Consider the following 26,469-nt stretch of genomic DNA (forward strand, 5'->3'; position numbering starts at 1 on the left):
TCAGTGTATGTGTGCATTTACTTGTAAAGAGACTTTCTTGGGGAGGTTTATTGTTAAGTCATTCAAAAATTCATTCAGAGAACCTGTATATTTTAATTGAAGATTTAGTTCTTTTACATTTAAGGATATTATTGATAAGTAAGGATTTTTTTCTGGCCCTATTCCTTTAAAGTTTCTTTTGTTTGCTTCAAATATTCTTAGATCTTTTTCTGGTAGGTTTTATAGTATCCAACACTGTCAGGACAGATGTAACCTTTCTTTATTCTGTATGTAATTTATCCTTAATTATTATTTTTAAGGCTGGACAGTTAGTCATGAATTTCTTCAGTGTTTATTTGTCTTAGAAATATTTTAACTATCCTTTATTTATTAAAGATTACTTTGCTGAATAAAGTATTATAGATTGGGAAGTTTCTCTTCCGGTCTTGTACTGTGTCTCTCCTTGCCTGTAAGATTTCTGATGAATAATAAGCAACCTAATGGAAGTTCATTTAAAAGTGGCATGGAGATTTTCTTTTTCATATTTTGGAGTTCTCTCTTTCTTAAAAAATTATTAATATGAAGAAAATAGATTTCAGGGGCCGGCACTGTGGAGCAGTGGGTTAACAGCCTGTCCTGAAGCGCCGGCATCCCATATGGGCTCCGGTTTGTGACCTGGCTGCTCCTCTTCTGATCCAGCTGTATGCTATGGCCTGGGATAGCAGTAGAAGGTGCCCAAGTCCTTGGGACCCTTACATGCATAGGAGACCTGGAGGAAACTCCTGGCTCCTGGCTTCAGATTGGTGCAGCTCTGACCGTTGCAGTCACATGGGGAGTGAACCAGCTGATGGAAGACTTCTCTCTCTGTCTCTATCTCTCCCTGTAACTCTGTCTTTCAAATAAATAAAATTTTAAAAATATTTCATGGACAAAGTTCTTTTTTTAACTTTTGTATAATAAATATAAATTTCCAAAGTACAACTTTTGGATTATAGCAGCCCCCCCATATCCTCCCTCCTACCTGCAACCATCCCATCTCCCCCTCCCTCTCCCATCCCATTCTTCATCAAGATTTATTTTCAATTATCTTTATATACAGAAGATCAACTTAGTATATACTAAGTAAAGATTTTAACAGTTTGCACCCACACAGAAACACAAAGTATAAAGTACTGTTTGAGTACTAGTTATACTGTTAATTCACAGAGTAAAACACATTAAGGACAGAGATCCAAGATGGGGAGTAAGTGCACAGTGACTCCTGTTGTTGATTTCACAATTGACACTCTTGTTTATGACGTCAGTACTCTCCCCAGGCTCTAGTCATGAGCTGCCAAGGCTATAAAAGCCTCTTGAGCTCACCAACTCCGCTCTTATTTAGACAAGGCCATAGTCAAAGCGGAAGTTCTCTCCTCCCTTCAGAGAAAGGTACCTTCTTTTTTGATGGCCCATTCATAGACAAAATTCTAAGAAGGTCACCATACTTCCCTCCCTTCCTCACTTCCCATCCTTCCTTCTTTTATTTTTTTTTATTTTTGCAATAACATAATTTTAATTTACTTCATGATCCCAGACTTAAGTCAAAACCAACCACAAATTTCAACAAGTAAAAAGTAGGAATATAGACAGGGAATATATACAATAATGAAATAATCAGATGTCAGCTTCATTCTTATACTTTTTTGGTTCTATATGTTGCACTTTTGGGAATTTGACTATAAGGTATAACGGTGAGATTCTTTTTGGATCATGTATGTTTGGTGTCCTATTTGCTTCCTGAAATGGGAAATCTTCAGCTTTCATAGAAAATGCTTTATTTTCAATAACAAGTTTACTATTTTGAAGAGAAAACATTTCAAGTAGTTCCTAGTTGCAATTCTAAGAATATACTGATACTTCCCTCTTTCCCCATCTCCACCCCCTTCTTTTCTCTTTTTCCCCACTTTTTAATTTTGTGATAACATTTTTTAATTTACTTTATAATCACAGGCTCAATGTACCCACTAAATAAAGGTCACTGGGGATGGCACTGTGGCATAGCAGGCAAAGCCATTGCCTGCAGTTCCAGCACCCTGTATGGGACCTAGTTCATATCCTGGCTGCTCCATTTTCGATCCAGCTCTCTGCTATAGCCTGGGAAAGCAGTGAAAGATGACCCAAGTCCTTGGGCTTCTACACCTCTGTGGGAGACATAGAAGAAGATCATGGTTTCTGGTTTCAGACTGGTGAAGCTCTGGCCATTGCAGTCCTCTGGGGAGTGAACCAGCAGATAGAAAAACTCTCTCTCTCTCTCTGTCTGCCACTGCCTATCTGTAAATTTTCCCTTCAAATAAAAAAAAGAAATCTTATAAAAGAGTTCATCAAATTAAAAGTTGAAAGTCCACTGTTTAACAGAAATATATACAATGGTTATAAACACTAATTAATCTGTATGGTAATCTCACTCATAGATATTAAGGTGTTTTTGTACTTTATATATTAGCAATCCCAAATAAGACAAAATGTGATATTTGTCTTTTGGGACTGGCTTATTTCAGTAAGCATAATGGTCTCCTGTTAAATAATTTTGCTTGCAAAAGTCAGGATTTCATTCTTTGTTACAGCTGAGTAGTATTCCATCATGCAAGTATATCGCATTTTCTTTATCCAGTCACCAGTTGGTGGACATCTGGGTTGATGTCTTAGATACTGTGAATTGTGCTGCTGTAAACATGTGAGTACATATAACTTTCTCAGTGATGATTTCATTTGGGTACATTCCCAGAAGTGGGATGGTTGAGTCATATGGTAGATCTATTTTCAGATTTCTTTTTCTACAAAGACATCTTTTATTTAATGAGTATAAATTTTCTAAGTACAACTTTAGGAATGTAGTGCTTCTTCCCAACGTACCCGCCTACCAAAATGACTCCCACACCACCACGTCCTCCCTCTCTCATTCCTAGTCCCATTCTCCATTAAGATTCATTTTCAATTAACTTTATACACAGAAGATCAATCTATACTAAGTAAAGATTTTAATAAGTAAGTGAACAGACACTCCTGTTTTCATTTTAACAATTAACTCTTATGTATAATGGCAGTGAGACCCAAGTCTCTACACATGAGCCGCCTAGCTATAGAAGCCTTTTGAATCCACAATCTCTGTCAGTATTTAGACAAGGCCATAAGAAAAGTGGAAGTTCTCTCTTCCTTTCAGAGAAAAGTACATCCTTCTTTGATGGCACCTTCTTTCCACTGGGGACTCTCTCATAGAGATTTCTCATGTAGGACATATTTTTCCCACAGTGTCTTGGCTTTCAATGCCTGATATGCTCCCATGGGTTTTTCAACCAGACCAGAATGCCTTAAGGGCTGTTTCTGAGGTCAGAGTGCTATTTAAAGCAATGGTCATTCTATGACTCTTATGTGTGGACTGCTTCCCATGTTGGAATATCCTCTGCTTTTAAATTCTTTCTATTATTACCAGACACGTAAAATCTTATTTATGTGATCCCTTTAACATTTAATATCTATAGATCACTTTAACACTTAATATGGTTACTTTGACACTTAAGATGGCATTTTTATCATGCAGCATAATGCGATTTGGGTCCCATGGCAAGTTTTTGAACTGTACACTAAGTAGTAAGTCTATAGAAATGGATGCAGAATTGTACAGCTTTTAGGTTATAAACTTCTTCCTCCCTCTCTTATTCCCACTCTTATTTTTTTGTGTGTGTGGAGATCTATTTTCAATTGACTATTTTTTTTGACAGGCAGAGTGGACAGTGAGAGAGACAGAGAGAAAGGTCTTCCTTTTCTGTTGGTTCACCCCACAATGGCCGCTGCAGCTGGCACACTGCGCCAGTGCACCACGCTGATCCAAAGCCAGGAGCCAGGTGCCTCTCCTGGTCTCCCACACGGGTGCAGGGCCCAAGCACTTGGGCCATCCTCCACTGCAATCCCGGGCCACAGAAAAGAGCTGGACAGGAAGAGGAGCAACCGGGACAGAATCTGGCGCTCTGACTGGGACTAGAACTGGGTGCCGGCACCGCAGGCGGAGGATTAGCCTATTGAGCCATGTCACTGGCCTTCAATTGACTTTATACACATATGTTAAGTAAAGAGTTCAACAAATAGTGAAGAAGAAGAAGAAGAAAAAAACCTGTTCCTTGAAAGTCAAGACAAAGGCTATTTAAGTCATGGCTGCTCAAAGCATCAACTTCATTTCTACGGATTTCCTTCAGGTGCTCTATTAGTTGTCACAGATCAGGTAGAACATATGGTATTGTCCCTTTGGGACTGGCTTATTTCACTAAGTATGATATTTCCCAGATTCATCCCTTTTGTTGCAAATGACAAGAATTCATTATTTTTTTACCACTGTGTAGTATCCTATAGAGTACATATTCCATAATTTATTTAAACCAGTCTTCAGTTGATGGGCGTGTAGGTTGATTCCATGTCTTAACTATTGTGAATTGAGCTTCCATAAACATGGGTGTGCAGATAACTTTTTATTTGCCTATTTCATTTCACTTAGGTAAATTCCCAGAAGTGGGATGGCTGAGTCATATCAAAGGTCTATATTCAGATTTCTGAGGTATCTCCAAACTATCTTCCAAAGGGGTTTTACCACCAACCCACCAACAGTGGATTAGGATACCACATCCTCACCAGCACTTGTTGTTTGTTGATTTACAAATTAATCTGAGTTCCAATATGTTTTGGTGGAGGTTTATGGATCCTTTTTATATAGAAAAATGTCATCTTCAAATAGGGATAGTTTGACTTCCTCTTTTCCAGTTTGTATCCCTTTGATTTATTTTCCTTGCCTAATGGCTCTGGATAAAATTTCCAAGAAATATTGGATAGCAATGGTGAATGGGCATCCCTTTCTGGTACCAGATCTCAGTGGGAATGTCTCCAACTTTTCCCCATTCAATAGCACACTGGCCATGTATGTGCCATAATTTGCCTTGATTGTGTTGAGGAATGTTCTTTCTATACCAAAATTGCTTAGAGTTTTTATCACGAAAGGGTATTGTATTTTATCAAATGCTTTCTCTGCATCTATTGAGATAATCACATGGTTTTTGTTCAGCAGTTTGCTAGTGTGATATATCACATTGATTGATTTGAGAATGCTGAACCATCCTAAATACCAGGGATAAATCCCTCTTAAACCAGGTGAACGAGCTTTCTGAACCGTTGTTGGATTCAATTGGCCAGAATTTATTGATGATTTTTGTGTCTATGTTCATCAGTGAAATTGGTCTGCAGTTCTCAAGTTGTATCTTTTTCAGGTTTAGGAATAAATGTGATGCTGGATTCATAGAGAGAATTCGGAGGCTTCTCTCCCTTTCAATTACTTTGAATAACTTGAGAAGAACTGGAGTTAGTTCTTAAATATTTGGTAGAATTTAGCGGTGAAGCCACCCAGTTATGGGCTTTGCTTTGTTACTGATTCAATTTCCATTTTGGCTATGGATCTGTTTAGGTTTGAAATATTCTCAGTTCAATTTAGGTAGGTTGTGTGTGTCCAGGAATCTATACATTTCTTTTGGGTTTCCCAGTTTGTCAGCATATAGCTCTTGGTAGCAATTTCTGATGATTCTTTTTATTTCTGTGATCTCTGTTGTTACATTTAATTTTTAATCTCTAATTTTATTGATTTTGTTCTTCTCCTTTTTTTGTTACTTGGGTCAATGGTGTGTCAATTTTGTTTATTTTTTCAATAAATAGCTCTTCATCTTGCTGATCTTTTATATTTTTGTTACAATTTCATTGGTTTTTTCTCTAATTTAAATTATCTTTTCTCCTACTAGTTTTGGGTTTGGTTGGCTGTTGTTTTTCTAGATCCTTGAGATGCACATATAGCTCATTTATTTGGTGCCTTTCAAATTTCATGATGTAGGCAACAATTGCTATAAACTCTCTGCTTAGTACTACTTTTGCTGCATCCCATAATTTTTGATATGTTGTGTTTGATCTTCATTTGCTTCCAGAAGTTTTTTCTTTTTATTTTGATTTCTTCTATGACCCACAGTTCATTCAAAAACTTGTTGTACAGTCTCCATGTGTTTGCATTTTTCTAGATTCCTAGGTTGCTGATTTCCATCTTCATTCCATTGCTGTCTGAGAAGATGCACGGCACAATTTCAATTAAACCTGCTATTTCCTTGTTGCTTTTTTGTCTGGTTGATCTGTCCATTGCTGAAAGTGGAATATTGAAGTCCCCCAATACTATTGTATTGGAGTCTAAGAATACCTTTAAATCCCTTAACATTTCTTTTAAATAGCCAGGTGCCCTGTAATTAGGTGCATACCCATTTATAATAGTAAAATCTTCCTGTTGAATTGATCCATTAATCATTACATAATGCTCATTGTCTCTTTTGACAGTTTGTGTGTTAAAGTTTATTTTGTCTGATATTAAGATGGCTACACCAGCTCTTTTTTTGGTTTCTGTTAGCATGCAATATATTTTGCTTTTTTTGAAAGCTTTTATTTAATAAATTTAAATTGGTACAGCTTTTGAAATATAGCAGTTCTCTCCCCATACCAGCCTTCCCATCCCCAAACTGTCCCACCTCCTACTCTATCTCCCATCCCAGTCTTCGTTAAAATTTATTTTTTTAATTTCTTTATTTACAGAAGATCAACTCTATACTAAGTAAAGATTTCAACAGTTTGCACCCACACAGACATACAAAGTGTAAAGTACCATTTGAAGACTAGTTTTACCATTAATTCTCATAGTACACCTCATAAAGGACAGAGGTCCTACATGGGGAGCAAGTGCACAGTGACTCCTGTTGTTGATTTAACAATTGACACTCTTATTTATGACGTCATTGATCACCTTGTCATGAGCTTCCAAGGCTATGGAAGATTTTTGAGTCCATAAACTTACATTATTCAGACAGAGCCATAATCAAAGTAGAAGTTTTTTCCTCCATTCAGAGAAAGGTTCCTTCTTCTTTGATAGTCCCTCTTTCTATTTTTTAACTTTTATTTAATAAATATAACTTTCAAGTGTACAACTTTTGATTATAGCAGTTTTTCCCCCATAACCAACCCTCCCACCAGCAAACCATCCCAATGCCTACTTCTTCTCCCATCCCATTCTTCATTAAGCTTCATTTTAATCTTGATGGTCCCTTCTTTCCAATGGGATCTCACTCACAGAGATCTTTCATGTAAGCCATTCTTTTCAACACCATCTTGGCTTTCCATGCCTGAAATGCTCTCATTGGCTTTTAGCCAGATACAAATGCCTTAAGGGCTGATTCTGAGGCCAGAGTGCTGTTTAGGGCTTTTGTCATTCTATGAGTCTGCTGTGTGTCCTGCTTCCCATGTTGGATCATTCTCTCCTTTTCAGTTCTATGAAATTATTATTAGCAGACACTTGGTCTTATTTATGTGATCCCTTTGACACTTAATCCTATCTTTATGATCAGTTATGCACTTAAAATTATCACTTTAACTAGTAATATGGCATTGGTAACTGTCAACTTAATGGGATTTGGAGTCCCATGGCAATATTTTATCTTTACCCTGAGGGGTAAGTCTGAGGGAAGGTGTGTCAAATGGTGCCTCTCCTCTCTCTCTTGTTCCCACTCTTATTTTTTAACAGGGATCAATTTTAAAATGGATTTAAATACCTAAGAATAACTCTATGTTAAGTAAAGAGTTCAACCAGTGGTATTACATAGAAAAAGAAAAAAGTAAAAAGATAAAAGGGTATCTGTTCCTCAACAGTCAGTACAAGGGCTCATCAAGTCACTGCTTCTCATAGTGTCAATTTCACTTCTACAGGTTCCTTTTTAGGTGATCAGTTAGTTGTAACAAATAAGGGAGAACATATGATATTTATCCTTTTGGAACTGGCATATTTCACTCAGTATGATGTTTCCCAGATTCCTGCATTTTGTTGCAAATGACCAGATTTCACTTTTTTTTTTAACAATGTGTAGTATCCCGGAGTACATATCCCAAAATCTCTATAAACCAGTCTTCAGCTGTTGGGCATTTAGGTCTTTTTCAATTTTTTAAAGAAAACTTTTATTTAATAAATATAAATTTCAAAATTACAACTTAGGTATTCTAGCAGCTTTTGCCCCCATAATCACCCTCCCACCCACAAACCATCCCATCTCTTTGTCCCTTTCCCATCCCAAATTCATAAAGATTCATGTTTAATTATCTATATACAGAAGATCAACTTAGTATATACTAAGATTTCAACAGACTGCACCCAGACACACAAAGTATAGAGTACTGTTTGAGTAGTAGTTTTACCGTTAATTTGCATAGTACAACATATTAAGGACAGAGGTCCTACATGGGGAGCAGGTGCACAGTGACTCCCATTGTTGATATAACAATTGAAAGTCTTATTTATGTTGTCACTAATCACCCGAGGCTTTGTCATGAGCTGCCAAAGCTATGGAAGCCACTTGAGTTCCCCAACTCCAATCTTATTTAGTCAAAATTGAAGTTCTCTCCTCCCTTCAGAGAAAGGTACCTCATTCTTTGATGGATCATTCTTTCCACTGGGATCTCATTCACAGAGATCTTTCATTTAGGCCATTTTTTGTGAGTCTTGGCTTTCCATGCCTGCAAAACTCTCATGGACTTTTTAGCGAGATCCGAATGCCTTAAGGGCTGAATATGAGGCCAGAGTGCTATTAAGGGTATCTGCCATTCTGTGAGTCTGCAGTGTATCCTGCTTTCCAGGTTGAGTTGTTCTCTCCTTTTTAATTCGATAAGTTGTTTTAGTGGACACCAGTTTTATTTATGTGATCGCTTTGACAGTTAATCCTATCTTTATGTTCAATTGTGAACCTAAACTGATCATTTTAACAAATAGAATGGCATGGGTAACTGTCAACTTAATGGGATTTGGAGTCCCTTGCATGTTTCTAGTTCTGCCATTAGGGGTAATTCTGAGTAAGAATGTGCCAAACTGTAGAACACATTTGGCTATTATTGCCACTCTTGTTTTTAACAGGGATCAATTTTCAGTTAACTTTAAACACCTAAGAATAATCGTGTGTTAATTAAAGACTTCAACCAATGGTTTTAAGTGGAAAAAGAAAATACTAAAAAGAATAAAATAGTAAGCTGTTCCTCGACAATCAGGACAAGGGCTGATCAAATATTGTTTATCATAGTGTCAGAGTGCCCATCAACAGTAGACTGAATAAAGAAATTATGGGAAATGTACTCTATAGAATACGATACAGAAGTAAAAAACAATGAAATCCGTTCATTTGCAACAAAATGGAGGAATCTGGAAAACATAATGCTGAGTGAAATAAGCCAGTCCAAAGGGACAAATATCATGTTCTCCATGATCGGTGACAACTAACCAAGCACCGAAAAGGAAACCTGTTGAAGTGAAATGGACACCATGAGAAACAATGACTTGATCAGCCCTTTCCTGACTATCGATGTACAACTTACTACATTATCCCTTTTAGTATTCTTTTGTTCTACTTAATACTATTGATTGAACTCTTTAATTAACACACAATTATTCTTAGGTGTTTAAATTTAACTGAAAAGTGATCCCTGTTAAATATAAGAGTGGGAATAAGAGAGGGAGGATATGTACAGTGTAGCACACGCTCAATAAGACTTTCCCCAAATGGTAGAGTTAGATACGTGCCTGGGGATGCCAATTCAATCCCATCAAGGTTGCTTGTACCAATGCCATCTCACTAGTCAGAGTGATCAGTTTCACTTCATAATTGATCATAATATTAGGATTAAGAGTCAAATGGATCACATAAACAAGACTAGTGTCTGCTAATACTAACTGATAGAATTAAAAAGAAGAGAATGATCCAACATGGGAAGTGGGATACACAACAGAATCAAAGAACGGCAGATGTCTTAAAGATAACTCTGGCCTCAGAATCAGCACTTAAGGCATTCCAATTCAGCTAAAAAGCTCATGAGAGTATTTTAGGCATGGAAAGCCAAGACACTCTGGAAAAAAAATGACCTGAATGAAAGGTCTGTGTAAGTGAGATCCCAGCGGAAAGAATGGGCCATCAAAGAAGGAGGTACCTTTCTCTGAAGGGGGGAGAGAACTCCCACTTTGACTTGGCCTTGTCTAAATAAGATTGGAGTTGGCGAACTCAAGAGGTTTCCATAGCTTTGCAGCTCATGACAAGAGCCTAGGGTGATTACTGACACCATAAACAAGAGTGGCAATTGTGAAATCAACAACAGGAGTCACTGTGCATTTTCTCTCCATGTAGGATCTCTGTCCTTAATGTGTTGTACTATGCGAATCAATGGTGTTACTAACACTCAAACAGTACTTTACACTTTGTGTTTCTTTGTGAGTGCAAACTGTTGAAATCTTTACTTAATATATACTAAATCGATCTTCTATATATATAAAGATACTTGAAAATGAATCTTGATGTGAATAGGATGGGAGAGGGAGTGGGAGATGGGAGGTTTGTGGGTGGGAAGGAACTTATGGGGGGGAGCCACTGTAATCCCAAAGCTGTACTTTGGAAATTTATATTTATTAAATAAAAGTTTAAAAAATTCTTTATCTCACTCAGCATGATGTGTTCCAGATTCCTCCATTTTGTTGCAAATGACTGGATTTCGTTGTTTCTTACTGTGGTATAGTATTCTAAAGAGTACATATCCCATAATTTCTTTATCCAGTCTACCGTTGATGGGCATTTAGGTTGGTTCCAGGTCTTAGCTAATGTGAATTGAGCTGCAATAAACATTAGGGTGCAGACCGCTTTTTTGTTTGCCAATTTAAATTCCTCTGGGTAAATTCCAAGGAGTGGGATGGCTGGGTCGAACGGTAGGGTTATCTTCAGGTTTCTGAGGAATCTCCAGACTGACTTCCATAGTGGCTTGACCAGTTTGCATTCCACCAACAGTGGGTTAGTGTCCCTTTTCCCCCACATCCTCGCCAGCATCTGTTGTTGGTAGATTTCTGTATGTGAGCCATTCTAACCGGGATGAGGTGAAACCTCATTGTGGTTTTGATTTGCATTTCCCTGATTGCTAATGACCTTGAACATTTTTGCATGTGCCTGTTGTCCATTGGGATTTCCTCTTTTGAAAAATGTCTATTGAGGTCCTTGGCCCATCTCTTAAGTGGATTGTTTGTTTTGATGTTGTGGAGTTTCTTGATCTCTTTGTAGATTCTGGTTATTAACCCTTTATCTGTTGCATAGTTTGCAAATATTTTTTCCCATTCTGTCGGTTGTCTCTTCACTCTCCTGACTGTTTCTTTTGCAGTACAGAAACTTCTCAATTTGATGCAATCCCAATAGTTGATTTTGGCTTTGACTGCCTGTGCCTCCTGGGTCTTTTCCAGAAATTCTTTGCCTGTGCCAATATCTTGAAGGGTTTCTCCAATGTTCTCTAATAACTTGATCGTGTCAGGTCATAGATTTAGGTCTTTAATCCACGTTGAGTGGATTTTTGTGTAAGGTGTAAGGTAGGGGTCTTGCTTCATGAATCTACATGTGGAAATCCAGTTTTCCCAGCACCATTTATTGAATAGACTGTCCTTGCTCCAGGAATTAGTTTTAGATTCTTGATCAAATATAAGTTGGCTGTAGATGTTTGGGTTGATTTCTGGTGTTTCAATTCTGTTCCATTGGTCTATCCATCTGTTTCTATACCAGTACCATGCTGTTTTGATTACAACTGCCCTGTAGTATGTCCTGAAATCTGCTATTGTGATGCCTCTGGCTTTGTTTTTGTTGTACAAGATTGTTTTAGCTATTTGAAGTCTCTTGTGCCTCCATATAAATTTGAGTGAAATAAGCCAGTCCCAAAGGGACAAATACCATATGTTCTCCCTGATCGGTGACAACTGACTGAACACCAAAAAGGAAACCTCCTGAAGTGAAATGGACACTATGAGAAATGGTGACTTGATCAGCACAGCCCTGACTGTTAATAAACAACTTAATACATTATCCCTCTTAGTAGTTTTTTTGTCTATTCTACTTAATATGACTGGTTTAATTCTGTAATTAATACACAGTTATTCTTAAGTGTTGAAATTTAACTGAAATGTGATCCCTGTTAAACATAAGAGTAGGAATAAGAGAGGGAAGAGATGTACAATTTGGGACATGCTCAAGCTGACTTGCCCCAAATGGTAGAGTTAGAAACATACCAGGGGACTCCAATTTAATCCCATCAAGGTGGCATGTACCAATGCCATCTCACCAGTCCAAGTGATCAATTTCAGTTCACAATTGATCATAATGAAAGGACTAAGAGTCAAAGGGAGCACATAAACAAGTCTAGTACCTGCTACTACTAACTGATAGAATAAATAAAGGGGAGAATGATCCAACATGGGAAGTGAGATACTCAGCAGACTCATAGAATGGCGGATGTCCTAAACAGCACTCTGGCCTCAGAATCAGCCCTAAAGGCATTGTGATCTGGCTGAAAAGCCCATGAGAGTATTTCAGGCATGGAAAGCCAAGACACTCTGGCAAAAAAAAAACCCTAAATGAAAGATCTCTGTGAGTGAGATCCCAGTGGAAAGAACAGGTCTTCAAAGAAGGAGGTACCTTTCTCTGAAGGGAGGAGAGAACCTCCACTTTGAATATGACCTTGTCTAAACAAGATAAGAGTCGGAGAACTCAAAAGGCTTCCATAGCCTTGGAAACTCATGACTGGAGCATAGGGAGATTACTGATGCCATAAACAGGAGTGTCAATTGGTAAAGTCAACAACAGGAGTCACTGTGCACTTACTCCTCATGTAGGATCTCTGTCCTTAATGTGCTGTGCATTGAGATTTAATGCTATAACGAGTACTCAAACAATATATTTCACTTTATGTTTCTATGGGGGTGCAAACTGTTGAAATCTTTACTTAATGTATACTAAACTGATCTTCTAAAAAAAAAAAAAAAGAAGAAATTATCAATTCCCAACTTGACTCTCACTGGGATTAAACATGACAATAGGTCTGATCTGATTTCATCAGCATTTAAAAAATCATCTATGATTTTTCACTTTATGTTTGTGTGGGAGAAAACTGTTGAAATCCTTACTTAATGTATACTAAGCTGATCTTCTGTATATAAAGATAATTGTAAATGAATCCTCATGTGAATGGAAGGGGAGAGGAAGTGGAAAAGGGGAGGGATGTGGGTGGGAGAGACGATATGGGGGGGAAGCCATTGTAATCCATAAGCCGTACTTTGGAAATTTATATTCATTAAATAAAAGTTAAAAAAAATTTAAAAAAAATTCTTTATCAGTGGCATAATTTGCAAATATTTTCTCCCATTTCATTGGTTGCCTCTACACTTTCCTGTTTATTTTGCAGTACAGAAACTTCTCAATTTGATGCATTCCCAATTGTTAATTTTGGCTTTGATGGCCTGTTTTTATCTGGGGTCTTTTCCAAAAGTCTTTGCCTGTGCCTATATCTTACATGGTTTCTCTGATGTTCTCTAATAATTTGATTGTGTTGGGTCATAGATTTAAATCTTTAATCCATGTTGAGGGGATTTTTGTGTAAAATATAAGGTAGGAGCCTTACTTCATGATTCTGCATGTGGAAATCCAGTTTTCCCAGCACCATTTGTTTAATAGAATATCCTTGCTCCAGGAATTGGATTTAGCTCCTTGATAAAATATAAGTTGGTTGTACATTTTGGATTGATTTCTGCTGTTTCTATTCTATTCAAATGGCCTATCCATCTGTTTCTGTACCATGCTGTTTTGAATATAACTACCATGAGTATGTCTTGAATTCTGGTATTGTAATGCCTCCAGCTCTGTTTTTGTTGTACTAGATGGCTATAGCTATTCAAAGTATCCTGTGCCTTCATATGAATTCCAGCATCACTTTTTCCAGATCGGAGAAGAATGTCTTTGATATTTTGATTGGTATCGCATTGAATCTATACATTGCTTTTGGGAGAATGGACAGTTTGATGGTATTGATTCTTTCAATCCATGAACATGGAAGATTATTCCATTTTTTGTATATCCTCTTCTATTTTTTAAAAAAGTTGTGTAATTCTCATTGTAGAGTTCTTTGACATCCTTAGTTAAGTTTATTCCCAAGGTATTTGATTGTTTTTGTGGCTATTGTGAATGGGATTGATCTTAGATGTTCTTTCTCTGCCATGGCATTGTCTGTGTATACAAAGGCTGTTGATTCATGTGCATTGATTTTATATCCTAATACTTTGCCAAACTCTTCTATGGGTTACAATAGTCTCTTAGTAGAGTTCTTTGGATCCCCTAAATAAAGAATCATTCCATCTTCAAAGAGGGATGGTTTGATTCCTTGCTTCCCAATTTGTATCCCTGTTGATTTTTGCGAAATGACTTTATATCCTGCTACTTTGAACAACTCTTCTGAGTCCCAATAGTCTCTTAGTGGAGTTGTTTGGATCCCCTAAATAAAGAATCAGATCATCTGAAAAGAGGGATGGTTTGACTTCTTCCTTCCCAATTTGTATCCCTTTCATTTCTTTTTCTTGCCTAAGGACACTGGCTAAAACTTCCAGTTCTATATTGAATAGCAATGGTGACAGAGGGCATCCCTGTCTGGTACCAGATATCACTGGAAATGCTTCCAACCTTTCCCCCATTCAATAGGATGCTGGCCATCAGTTTTTCATAAATTGCCTTGATACTGTTGAGGAATGTTCCTTCCATACCAAATTTGCTTAGAGTTTTTATCATGAAAGGGTATTGTATTTTGTCAAATGCTTTCCCTGCGTCTATTGAGATAATCCTATGGTTTTTCTTCTGCAGTTTGCTAATGTGGTGCCTCACATTGATTAATTTGTGAATGTTGAACCATCCCTGCATAACTGAGATAAATCCCACTTGTCTAGGTGGATGATCTTTCTGATGTGTTGTTGAATTCTATTGGCCACAATTTTATTGAGGATTTTTGCATCTATGTTCATCGGAGAAATTGGTCTGTAGTTCTCTTCCTCTGGCCGCATCTTTTTTTTACATTTAGGAATTAAGGTGTTGCTGGCTTAGTAGAAAGAATTTGGGAGGATTCCCTTTCTTTCAATTGTATTTAATAACTTGAGAATAATTGGGGTTAGTTCTTCCTTCAATGTCTGGTAGAATTCAGCGTGAATCCATCTGGTCCTAGGTTTTTCTTAGTTGGGAGGGCTTTCATTAGTGATTCAATTTCCATCTTGGTTATGGATCTGTTTAGTTTTTCTCTGTCTTCATGGTTCAATTTAGGTAGGTTGTATGTGTCCAGGAATCTATCCATTTCTGATAGATTTCCTAGTTTGCTGGCATACAACTCTTTGTAGTAAGTTCTGAAGACTCTTTAAGTCTATGGTGTCTGTCGTTACATTCCCTTTTTCATCTCTAATTTTATTGATTTAGGTCTTCTCTTTTTTTGTTAGTTGGTCCTATGGTGTGTCAATTTTGTTTATTTTTTCAAAAAACCAGCTCTTTATTTTATTGAGCTTTTATAATTTTTTGGATTCAATGTTGCTTATTTCTTCTCTAATTTTAATTATTTCTTTTCTCATTAGTTTTAGGTTTAGTTTGCTGCAGTTTTTCTAGATCCATGAGATGCATTGACAGCCTTTCCAATTTCTTGAAGGAGACACCTCTTGCTATAAACTTTCCTCTTAACACTGCTTTTGCTGTATCCAGGAAGTTTTGATATGTTGTGTTGTTATCTTCATTTACTTCCAGAAAGTTTTTGATTTCTCTTTTGATTTCTACTATGACCCACTGCTCATTCTGGGCATGTTGTTTAGTCTCCATGTGTTTGCATAAGCTGTAGGGATTCCTGAGTTGCTAAATTCCAGATTCATTCCACTGTGGTCTGATAAGATGAATGGTATGATTTCTAGTCTTTTGAATTTCCTGAGACTTGTTTTATGGCCTAGTATGTGGTCAGTCCTAGAGAAAGCTCCATGTACTGCTGATAAGAATGTGTATTCTACAAGTGTAGAATGAAAAGTCTTGTAGATATCTGTTAGGTCCATTTGCTATATAGTGTCAATTAAATCTGCTATTTCCTTGTTGATTTTTTGTCTGGTTGATCTGTTCATTGCTGAAAGTGGAGTATTAAAGTCCCCCAATACTATTGTATTGGACTCTAAGTCTCCCTTTAAGTTCCTTAACATATCTTTTAAATAGCCCAGTGCCCTGTAATTAGGTGCATATATGTTTATAATAGTCCATCTTCCTGTTGAATTGATCCCTTAATCATTATATAGTGCCCCTCTTTGTCTTTGTCTCTTTTAACGGTTTTTGTGCTAAAATATATTTTTCTGATATTAAGATATCTGTGCCAGCTTTTTTCTGGTTTTGTTGGCATGAAATATCTTTTTCTAACCTTTCATTTTCAGTCTGCATGCACCTTTGTTGGAAAGATGTTTCATGTAAGTAGCAAACAAATGGGGTTTTGCCTTTTAATCCATTAAGCCAGTCTGTGTTTTTAACTGGAGAGTTGAGGCCATTTACATTCAATGTGACTATTGATAAGCAGTGACTTTGACCTGCCATTTTTCCAAAGATATTTCTAATAAACTTTGAACATGCTGTGAATTTTTACTGAGAGATTGTCTTCCTTTATCTTCTATTGTATTGATGACTGTGTTTCTGTGTTTCTCCTTGTAACACATCTTAAACATCTTTTAAGGACTGGACGAGTGGTGACAAATTCTTTCAATTTCTGTTTGCCACGAAAAGTCTTTATTTCACCTTCATTCACAAATGAGAGCTGTGCAGGATATAATATTCTGGGATGGCAATTTTTTTTCCTCTTAGTACTTGGGCTATATCTCCCCATTCCTTCCTAGTCTGTAGGATTTCTGATGAGTCTAATTGGAGATCCTATGAGAATAATCTTGCATTTCTCTCTTGCAAATTTTAGAATCTTCTCTTTATGTTTCACTGTGGTGAGTTTGATTGCAATGGGACGTGGTGAGGATCTTTTCTGGTCATGTCTATTGCCAGTTCTGTGTTCTGCCTGTACTTGGGCCTCTCTTTTGTTCTCCAAACCCAGGAAGTTTTCTGCTGGTATCTCACTAAAAAGGCCTTCTAATTCTTTATCTCTCTCCATGCCTTCAGGAACTCCTAGAACCCAAATGTTGGTTTTTTATTAGTATCCTGTAGATTCCCAACACTATTTTTTAGATTTCTTATTTCCTCTGCTTGTCTTTGGTTTGACTGTATATTTTCCTGTTCTCTGTCTTCTAAGTCTGATATATTCTCTTTTTTCTCTCTTGTGTCTCACTGATTCTGTTCTGTAGACTCTCAACTGCATATTCTATTAAATTCTTCATTTCATTTTGATTCCTCCTTAAGATTTTATTTTCATGAGAAAGATTTTCTTTCATGTCCTGCATAGATTTCAGTGGTTCATGAGCTTGCCTTTGATTATTTCTAAGTATTCTTATCATCCATTTTTAGTTCCCTTTCTTGCATTCCTTCTGTCTCATCATCTTTATAATTTTTTATTGAAGTGTCATGTTCTTACAGGAGCATCATTTTGTCATCCTTATTCTTGTTTCTTGGATTATTGCATTTGTTGTTCAGAATTTGTGGTGATACTCCTTGGTTGTTTCTTGTTTTTTTTTTTTTTCTGCTGTCATGGCTTTTAATGTTGTGCTATGACTCTGTAAATAAGTGGACTGTGTGCACGCAGTGACTCTCTAGAGGCTAGTGGTGGGTGTGGCCAGAGAGTTCTGCTCAGTTCTTTAGTGTTAGGGGTGTGCCTAAGGTGACACACCCTTGTGGCATGGTAATTCTTCTCTTTTTTTATCAGAAGGGAAGTAATTTCACTCAGCTGAGTTCTTCTCCTCGATGGTGATAAGTGCCTGAGCACTAGCCCCAGTGAGTATAATATTCATCTGCTCTGTCCCAAGGACCACACAAAGGATCTGTTCAGTCCTCAGTGTAAGTTCAGATTCTCCTGCAATGTTTCTCACCAGGAAGCCAGGGCTGCCCGAGCTTGTAGCGTCTCCCACCAAGACCACTCAAAGTCTGAGCCACAATGTAAATTCTCTCACACACCCTCATTTTTTTCATTCTCAGTTCAGAAGCTCCACACATTCACTAGATCTTAGCCTCCTGTTATGACTCCCTGACAGAGTCAGGTATCTGCTCAGCTGATTGCCGGGCACAGACGGGAACTTGCACAGCTATTATGTATGTCAAAAATGGCATCTGCTCTATGAGCTTGGATGTCTTTTTAAGGTGATTTGAGAGAAAGAATTGTGTCCTAACTGTGCCTTTTATTTTTTCCCTCCTCTAGTTAGACTGGTGTACTTTCCCCCTTGGGGCTTCAAGACTCGTTCCCACTAGAACACTTGATTCGTCTTTTGATTTCTTCTGTGACCCACTGCTCATTCTGGAGCATGTTGTTCAGTCTCCATGTGTTTGCATATGCTCTAGAGCTTCCTGAGTTGCTGATTTCCAGCTTTATTCCACTGTGTTCTGAGAAGATGCATGGTATGATTTCTATTCTTTTGAATTTTCTGAGACTGGCTTTATGGTCTAATATGTGGTCCTTCCTAGAGAAAGTTCCATGCACTGCAGAGAAGAATGTGTATTCTTCAAGTGTAGGATGAAAAATTCTGTCAATATCTGTAAGGTCCATTTTGTCTATAGTGTCGATTAAATTTGATGTTTCCTCGTTGACTTTCTATCTTGTTGATCTGTCCACTGATGAAAGTGGAGTACTGAAGTCCCCAATACTACTGTATTTGGGTCTAAGTTTCCTTAAATCCATTTAGATCCTGTTTAAATAGCCCGTGGCCCTGTTTGTAGGTGCATATACCTTTATAATACTTAAAACTTCCTTTTGAATTAATCCTTTTATCATTATATAGTTTCGTTCTTGTATCTTTTAACAGATTTTGTGTTAAAGTTTATTTTTTCTGCTATTAAGATGGCTACACCAGCTCTTTCCTTTTTGTTGACATGGAATATTTTTTTCGAATCTTTCACTTTTAGTCTGTGTGTGTCTTTGTTGGTTAGATGTGTTTCTTGTAGGCAGCAAATAGATTGGTTTTGTTTTTTAATCCCTTCAGCCAGTCTACGCCTTTTAACTGGGGAGTTGAGGCCATTTACATTCAAGATGACTATTGATAAGTAATGACTTTGCCCTGCCATTTTTCCATAAACATTTCTTTTTTTTTTACTTTTGATTTACTTTTACTGAGGGATTTACTTACTTCCTTTACCTTCTGCCATAATGAAGACCATGTTTCTGTGTTTCTGTGTGCAGCACATCCTTAAGCATCCTTTAAGGGCCTGATAGGTGGTGACAAATTCTTTCAATTTCTGTTTGTCGTGCAAGATCTTTATTTCACCTTCATTGTTAAATGAGAACTTTGCAGGGTACAGTATTCTGGATTGACAGTTCTTTTCTCTTAAGACTTAGAATATATCTCGCCATTCTCTCCTAGCCTGTAAGGTTTCTAATGGTAAGTCTGTGGTGAGATTAATTAGGGATCCTCTGAAATTTATCTGGCATTTCTCTCATGCACATTTTAGAATCTTTATTTTACTGTGCAGAGTTTCATTACAATGCATCATGGTGAAGTTCCTTTCTGGTCATGTCCATTAGGAGTTCTATACACTTCCTGTATTTGAATGCCCTTTCTGTCTCCAAATTTGAAAAAAAAAGTATTCTGTTCTTATTTCACTAAAATGGCCTTCTAACCCTTTATCTCTTTCCATGCCTTCAGGAACCCATAGACTGCATATGTTGGGTTGTTTGATAATGTCCTTCAGATTACTAACAGTGTTTTTTAGTTTCATAATTTCTTCTTTTTGTGTTAGGTCTGACTTTATAAATTCCTTTGCCTCATCTTCTAAGTCAGATGTTCTTTTCCTAAAGCTTTCCACAGCATTTTTAATTTGTTCTCTTGAATTCTTTATTTCCTAGATTTCATTTTGATTTCTCTGTAAGATTTAAATTTCGTGGTAGGAAATTTCTTTCACGTCATGTATGGATTTCATTAGTTCATGCACTTGCTTCTGATAACTTCTAAGTTTTCCTATGATCAATTTTTTGAATTCCATCTGGCATTTCTTTAATCTCATCATATTTACAAGCTAGTACTGAAGTGTTATGTTCCTTTGGGGATATCATGTTTTCTTCCTTACTCTTGTTTTTTAATTTGTGTGTTTCTTATTTGGCATTTAAGGAGATACTCATTTGTTTTTTTTTTTAATGTGGCTGTTTTAATCTTTGGATTATGTCTGAGTGACTAATAGAGTGTCTGCTTTCTGGAAATACCTAGAAGCATGTGGTGGGTGTGTCCAAGGCTCTGTGTTCAGTGCGCCAGTGTGAAGGTCGTGTCTGAGGTGAAACCCCCAGGTTATCATGGTAAATCTCTTTTTTAAATCATAGGAGGTGTATTCTTGTCTGTTTGTGTCGACTCACAGTTTTCATTGAGAGGGAATTTCACAGTCAACCACTGACTTTTACTTCAGGCTGGGGAGCTGACTGTGGTGTGAGCCACTGCCTGGCTTGGAGCAGGGAAGCTGCTTTGCTTTCCTTTCTGCCCCTCCCAAACCCACACTGAGTGCCATCGCAGCAGTGAAAAGCTATGCAGCACACATCTATTCTGCTCCTACCAGCATTGTGGTCAGAGTCAGTGCAAGGTGTGGGGCAAAGGTCAGATCCCCTGCACCCTGGAACTGTGGGAGTTAGCCCCAGAGCTATGCTCATGCATTCTGTGAGACATGGCTGCTGGCCAGGGCATTAATGAGCCAAGGATGGAGAACTGGTGGTTTGGCAGCTTCTTGGGTCTGAAAGAAGGTAGACCGGGCTGCCTGATGGCTCTGCAGGAGCATCAGTGGGCTTTGCCTTCAGGCAACCTGATTGGATACTGCTGAGCCTCTAGGAATGTAGGTGTGCTAACTCAGCTGGTTTGGGGACTTGGTGTGATGAACTTCTGGGGGCAGTTGTTGGCTGTTTTAAGGACCCTGAGTGGATAGGTACACAAGAAGGCACTGTGCATGAAAGGCCAGAGTGGAGGAAGGCATAACATGGGCTGGGCTATTTCTCTGGGGGAAATGTAACCAGTAACACAGAAGCTCCCCTAAAAGGCTCGGTTTGTGAGGACTGTAGATATCTCCAGCAGCACATGCTTCAGTTTTCTGTGGTGTGAGTAGGAGTCCTAATGATCATTTTCCTGTCAAACAGAGTCCCTTCCGCTTTAGAGTGAATCTTGGTTGTGGGATTCTGAATTCTGTGTTCTTTGTTTCTATTTTAGAAGGTCCCCGTGCATCTCCATGCTTACAACATCCCTTTAACTTCCGTCTCCCCTCCAGAACTCTGGCTCATACACTCCAGTGAAACACCTGTTGTTTTTTTCTATCATGGACAAGTCATAAGTCAAGTCAAATAGTCTTTGAAATGATTTTAGGCAAATCACCAAACAGATCAAATAATGACAACTTACTGTGAGTGAGGCTATGAAATAACTCAAACCCTGGGATAAAGTATTACATTGTACATCAACAGTCAGGACAAGTGCTGATCAAGTCATTGTTTCTCATAGTGTCCATTTCACTTCAACAGCTTTCCCCTTTGGTGCTCAGTTAGTTGTCACTGATCAGGGAGAACATTTGATATTTGTCCCTTTGGGACTGGCTTAATTCACTCAGCATAATGTTTTCCAGATTCCTCCATCTTATTGCAAATGATGGGGTTTGTTTGTTTTTGACCACTGTATAGTTTTCCATAGAGTACATGTCCCATAATTTCTTTATCCAGTCTACTGTTGATGGGCATTTGGGTTGGTTACAGGTCTTAGTTATTGTGAATTGAGCTACAATAAACATTAATGTGCAGACATCTTTTTTGATTGCCAATTTAATTTCCTTTGGGTAAATTCCAAGGAGTGATATGGCTGGGTTGTATGGTAGGGTTATATGTTCTAGTATTATTGGTTGAACTCTGTAATTAACACACAATTATTCTTGGGTGTTTAAATTTTAACTGAAAACTGATCCCTGTTAAATGTAAGAGTGGGAATAAGAGAGGGAGGAGATGTACAATTTGAGACATACTCCAAATGGTGGAGTTAGAAATGTGCCAGGGGATTCCAATACAATCCCATCAAGGTGGCATGTACCAATGCCATCTCACTAGTCCAAGTGATCAGTTTCAGTTCACAATTGATCACACTGATAGGTCTAAGAGTCAAAGGGATCACACAAACAAGACTAGTGTCTGCTAATACTAACTAATAGAATAAAAAAGGGAGAGAACAATCCAACATGGGAAGTGGGATACACAGCAGACTCATAGAATGGCAGATGTCCTAAATAGCACTCTGGCCTCAGAATCAGCCCTTAAGGCATTTGGATATGAATGAAGAGCCCAGGAGAGTATTTTAGGCATGGAAAGCCAAGACATTCTGGGGAAAAAAAAGAAGACCTAAATGAAAGATCTCTGTAAGTGAGATCCCAGTGGAAAGAACGGGGCCATCCAAGAAGGAGGTACCTTTCTCTGAAGGGAGGAGAGAACTTCCACTTTGACTATGACCCTTTCAGAATAAGATGAAAGTTGGCGAACCCAAAAGGCTTCCATAGCCTTGGCAACTTTAGGTCTTCTTTTTTTTCTCAGAATGTCTTGGCTTTCCATGCCTAAAATACTTGCCAATTTTTAATGCTGGAGAAGGCATACTCTTCTTATGTCAAATACTTGTGGAGATAAGCTCATTGTCTTTGATGCAATATCACTTAGAAGGACAAGAGCCACCAAAGAATTTCCATCACTTTTTGACTTCCAAAGCTAAATATATAGTATCTTTGATTCATTACTAAGTGTATACTGTTTTTTATTAACAATGTTTTAACAAATAATTCTTTCTTTACTGTACTACAATGATGACTGTAAAGTCTTAGCATCTGTGGTCATGTGTCATTTTTTCCCCTTCTTTGCATTCCAAGTAGTTCAATGGATTTCAGTAGGGAACATGGCTCAGTGTCAGACCAGTACCAAACATGTTAAATGTCAACATTTTCCTGTATATTCCCACAGTGCCTCCCCTGTGGTTGTACATACCTGGAAAGCAGGAAGAAGACAAAGAAGGGTATAGACATAATCAGATGTAGTGTTTGCCAGAAATCAGGATAAATGTTTCTCATTTGTAGCACTGCATTGGAGGCTAATGGAATAATTATATTTGTCAACAATAGAAATCACAGATGTAATCCTCCTAGTCCATACAAGACCATTATCAACTCTCTGTCAGTCAACAATCACCAGGAAGTCTCTTTTCATATGAAGCCATATAGAAGAAAATGAAATATGAAAATTTACCCCAAAAGTTTGCTATACAAATGTATGCATTGAATATAGTGAGTTTGTGCCTTGTCTTTAGAGCAGTTAGGAGTGAAATCAAGAGATCTGTACTTTGCCTCTGAACTATCAATAAGCTTTTCATAAAACAAGGTACTCAGAGCCAGCACTGTGGCATAGCAGGTAAAGCCACCATCTGTAGTGCCGGCATCCCATATCGTCATAGATTTGAGTCCTGGCTGCTCCACTTCCGATCCAGCTCTCTTCCATGGTCTGTGAAAGCAGTTTAAGTTGGCTCAAGTCCTTGGGCCCCTGCATCCACGTAGTTGACCCAGAAGCTCCTGGCTTCTGGCTTCAGATCAGAGTAGCTTCAGCCATTGAAGCCAACTGGGGAGTGAAACAGTGGATGGAAGACTTTCTCTCTCTCTCCCTCCCTCCCTGCCTCTCTCTGCCTCTCTGTAACTCTGACTTTCAAATAAATAAGTAAATCTTAAATAAATGAAACAGAAAAAAATCAAGGTACTCATTTTACCAGTCCCTGATGAAATGCATCATTGTTCTTACACAAGAACCCCAAATTGTGCATTCTTTTAGCTCCTACTTCCACAAAGGTATATAATTTTACAAGACAAAATACAATGCATTAATTTGGCTTGTATTTTAAAATTAATTTTTGTTTCTTTTTTAAAAAATTGGAGTCATATCATTTGATTGTGTGTTATATAATGTTTCTTCTGCATTGATGCATGTGATGATGGCATTTTTTATTGTTGAATACAAATTTACATGAGAGTAGGCATTATGATGCAGTGGTGCTGCTTTGGATGCTTGCATTCCAAGCGGGAGTGGCAGTTCCAGTCCCAGCCATTCTGCCCCTGATGCAGCTTTTTCCTAATGCATCTTGGGAGGCATTCAATTGAATGCCCCTCATATGGGAGACCCAGACAGTGTTCTAGGCTCCTGACTGCAGCCTGGTGCATCCCTCTCTATTTTAGGGTACTTAGGGTATGAAGCAGCAATGGAAGATCTCTCACTGCATCACGCAGCTTTTTAGTAGAAGAAAAGGAGTAGTAATAAAGACCCTACCAAAAAAGGGAAGTCCATGACTGGATGGCTTCACTGCTCAATCCTACCAAATTTTTAAAGAAAAACTAATCTGAGATTTTCTAAAACCATTCAAAACAATTGAAAGGAGTGAATCCTCCCAAACTCCTTCTATGAGGTCAGCATCACCTTAATTCCAAAAACAGAAAAAGACACAACAAAGGAAAATTAGACACCAATATGTGGGGAGCAACTGAGACTAGACTAAGTTACTGGAATTAAGACTTATTCTATGCATCTGCTCTCCCACAATATGGCACTGGGGAGGAGTAAACTTCTACACAGCTGCCTCTTGCCAACTTGACTGATAAACTGCAGGAGCTGATCCTGCTCTTGATTGGAGGAGAGCAGCATGCTTGGCATGTGGGTAGCAGAGTTGGGATTGGTGGAAGAGGACTATAAAGGAGGAGAGAGACAACATGCACTGGGAACATCTGAAGGAACACCTGAGGAACCCCCGAGAGAGCCGGCCGGCCGTGTGCCGCTCCTCCGTGGAAGCAGGGAAAGTGGCAGGGGGTGCCGCCCCTCCACGGAGGTGGAGGGGTTGGCAGCCAACACGGGAAGGACCAGCAGCAAACCCGGGAAGGGCCAAGCAGACAAAAGAACAGCGCAGGGTCTAGTGTTGTTCCTCCGCAAATGGGGGAGCGACATAATGGTGCAGTGACTCGGATATGAAGCCTAGGAGGGAAAAAGCGGGAAAATACCGGAGAGAGAGACTAGGAAAGATCCTAGGGAAAAGCCGGACGGAAAAAATGCCGGAAGAAGTTAGGATTGAAAGCGAAAGCGAAAGCTAGAAAAAACAAACTCGGATACAGACTGCGGGAGAAGCTAGGAGAAAGCTAAGGTTGAAAGCGAAAGTGAAAGCTAGAAGAAACAGACTCGGATATGGACTGTGGGGAGAAGCCAGGAGAAATGAGAAATATTGTTGGAAGAAAGTTAGGAAATATACCAGGTAGAGAAAAATATAAGCTAGGGAAAATGAAGCCACGGGGGTAGGCCGAAGCGGAGACGTAATCTGGGATTTGTCAGATTAGCCCAGGGAGCAAAAGACGGGAAGCCAAACCGAAAAGCGGAGACGTAAGCTAGGTTGGAATTCATCAGGTTAGCCCGGGGAACTTAGACTGAAAACTAAACCGGTAGCGGAAACGTGAGCTAGGCTGTGATTCGCGGAAGCCGCTGCGTGCAGAGAGAGCACATGGGGCGCGAGTAGATAGGAAGCGCAGGGCTAGTGTGGAGGCCATGGTGCGGGTGCGAAAAGGCGCGGAGACCGCGGAGCACGCGCGAAGCCAGGAAGCTGCGCAGATGAGAGAAGCGAGGGCTGAAGCCGCGCAGAGCCGGGAAGCCACCGCCGGGCGAGGTGCTGAGAAGTCGCCTCGGTGCAGGCGCGGGGAATCCACAGGGATAAGAGAAACAGAAGTATAGAAGGAAAATGAGATAAAAAGGAATGCTGGCAGATGGAAGCAAAATAAGAGAAATAGGAATGCCCGGAGATAGAGAAATAGAGAAAAATAAGGCCTCCCCACAACATGGCAATGAGAGGGCTTGGATTTGGTCTGCCTGATTAGTAAGGTGGTAAACACCCGCGGGCGGCCAGCAGCTTATGTGCCGCAGGTCACTGAAGATAGGCACGTTACCAACACCAATAAGTCTCCCCACAACACGGCAATGAGAAGGCTTGGATTCGGTCTGCCTGATTAGTAAGGTGGTAAGCACCTGTGGGCAGGCAGAGCATGCGCTGCAGGGCACCGAACACAGGCATGCATCAGCGCCTAAAAACCTCCTCACAACATGGCGAAGAGGGGACCCGGATTTGGTTTGCCTGATTGGTAGGGCTTGTAAGCACCTGTGGGCAACTCCAGCAAGCAGAGCAGAGTGTGTGCCGCGGGGCACCGAGGACAGATGCATATCAACGCCAAAGAATAAAAATAAAGGGGGAACTGTGGGGAGCAACTGAGACTAGACTAAGTTACTGGAATTAAGACTTATTCTATGCATCTGCTCTCCCACAATATGGCACTGGGGAGGAGTAAACTTCTACACAGCTGCCTCTTGCCAACTTGACTGATAAACTGCAGGAGCTGATCCTGCTCTTGATTGGAGGAGAGC

General features: G+C 38.9%; 1 protein-coding gene across 1 annotated transcript in view; it reads left to right on the plus strand.

The window, feature by feature from the left end:
* LOC138844121 (steroid transmembrane transporter SLC22A24-like) overlaps nt 1-25,785 on the plus strand; it is a 49,561-nt gene extending 23,776 nt beyond the window's left edge. Inside the window, exon 5 of the mRNA XM_070051006.1 lies at nt 25,520-25,785. Within this exon, the coding sequence (XP_069907107.1) occupies nt 25,520-25,785 (266 nt within the window). The remainder of the gene's footprint in view (nt 1-25,519) is intronic.
* The last annotated feature ends 684 nt before the right edge of the window (nt 25,786-26,469 follow it).

Source organism: Oryctolagus cuniculus, chromosome 1 (assembly GCF_964237555.1).
Source record: "Oryctolagus cuniculus chromosome 1, mOryCun1.1, whole genome shotgun sequence".
In the NCBI taxonomy this organism is placed as follows: Eukaryota; Metazoa; Chordata; class Mammalia; order Lagomorpha; family Leporidae; genus Oryctolagus; species Oryctolagus cuniculus.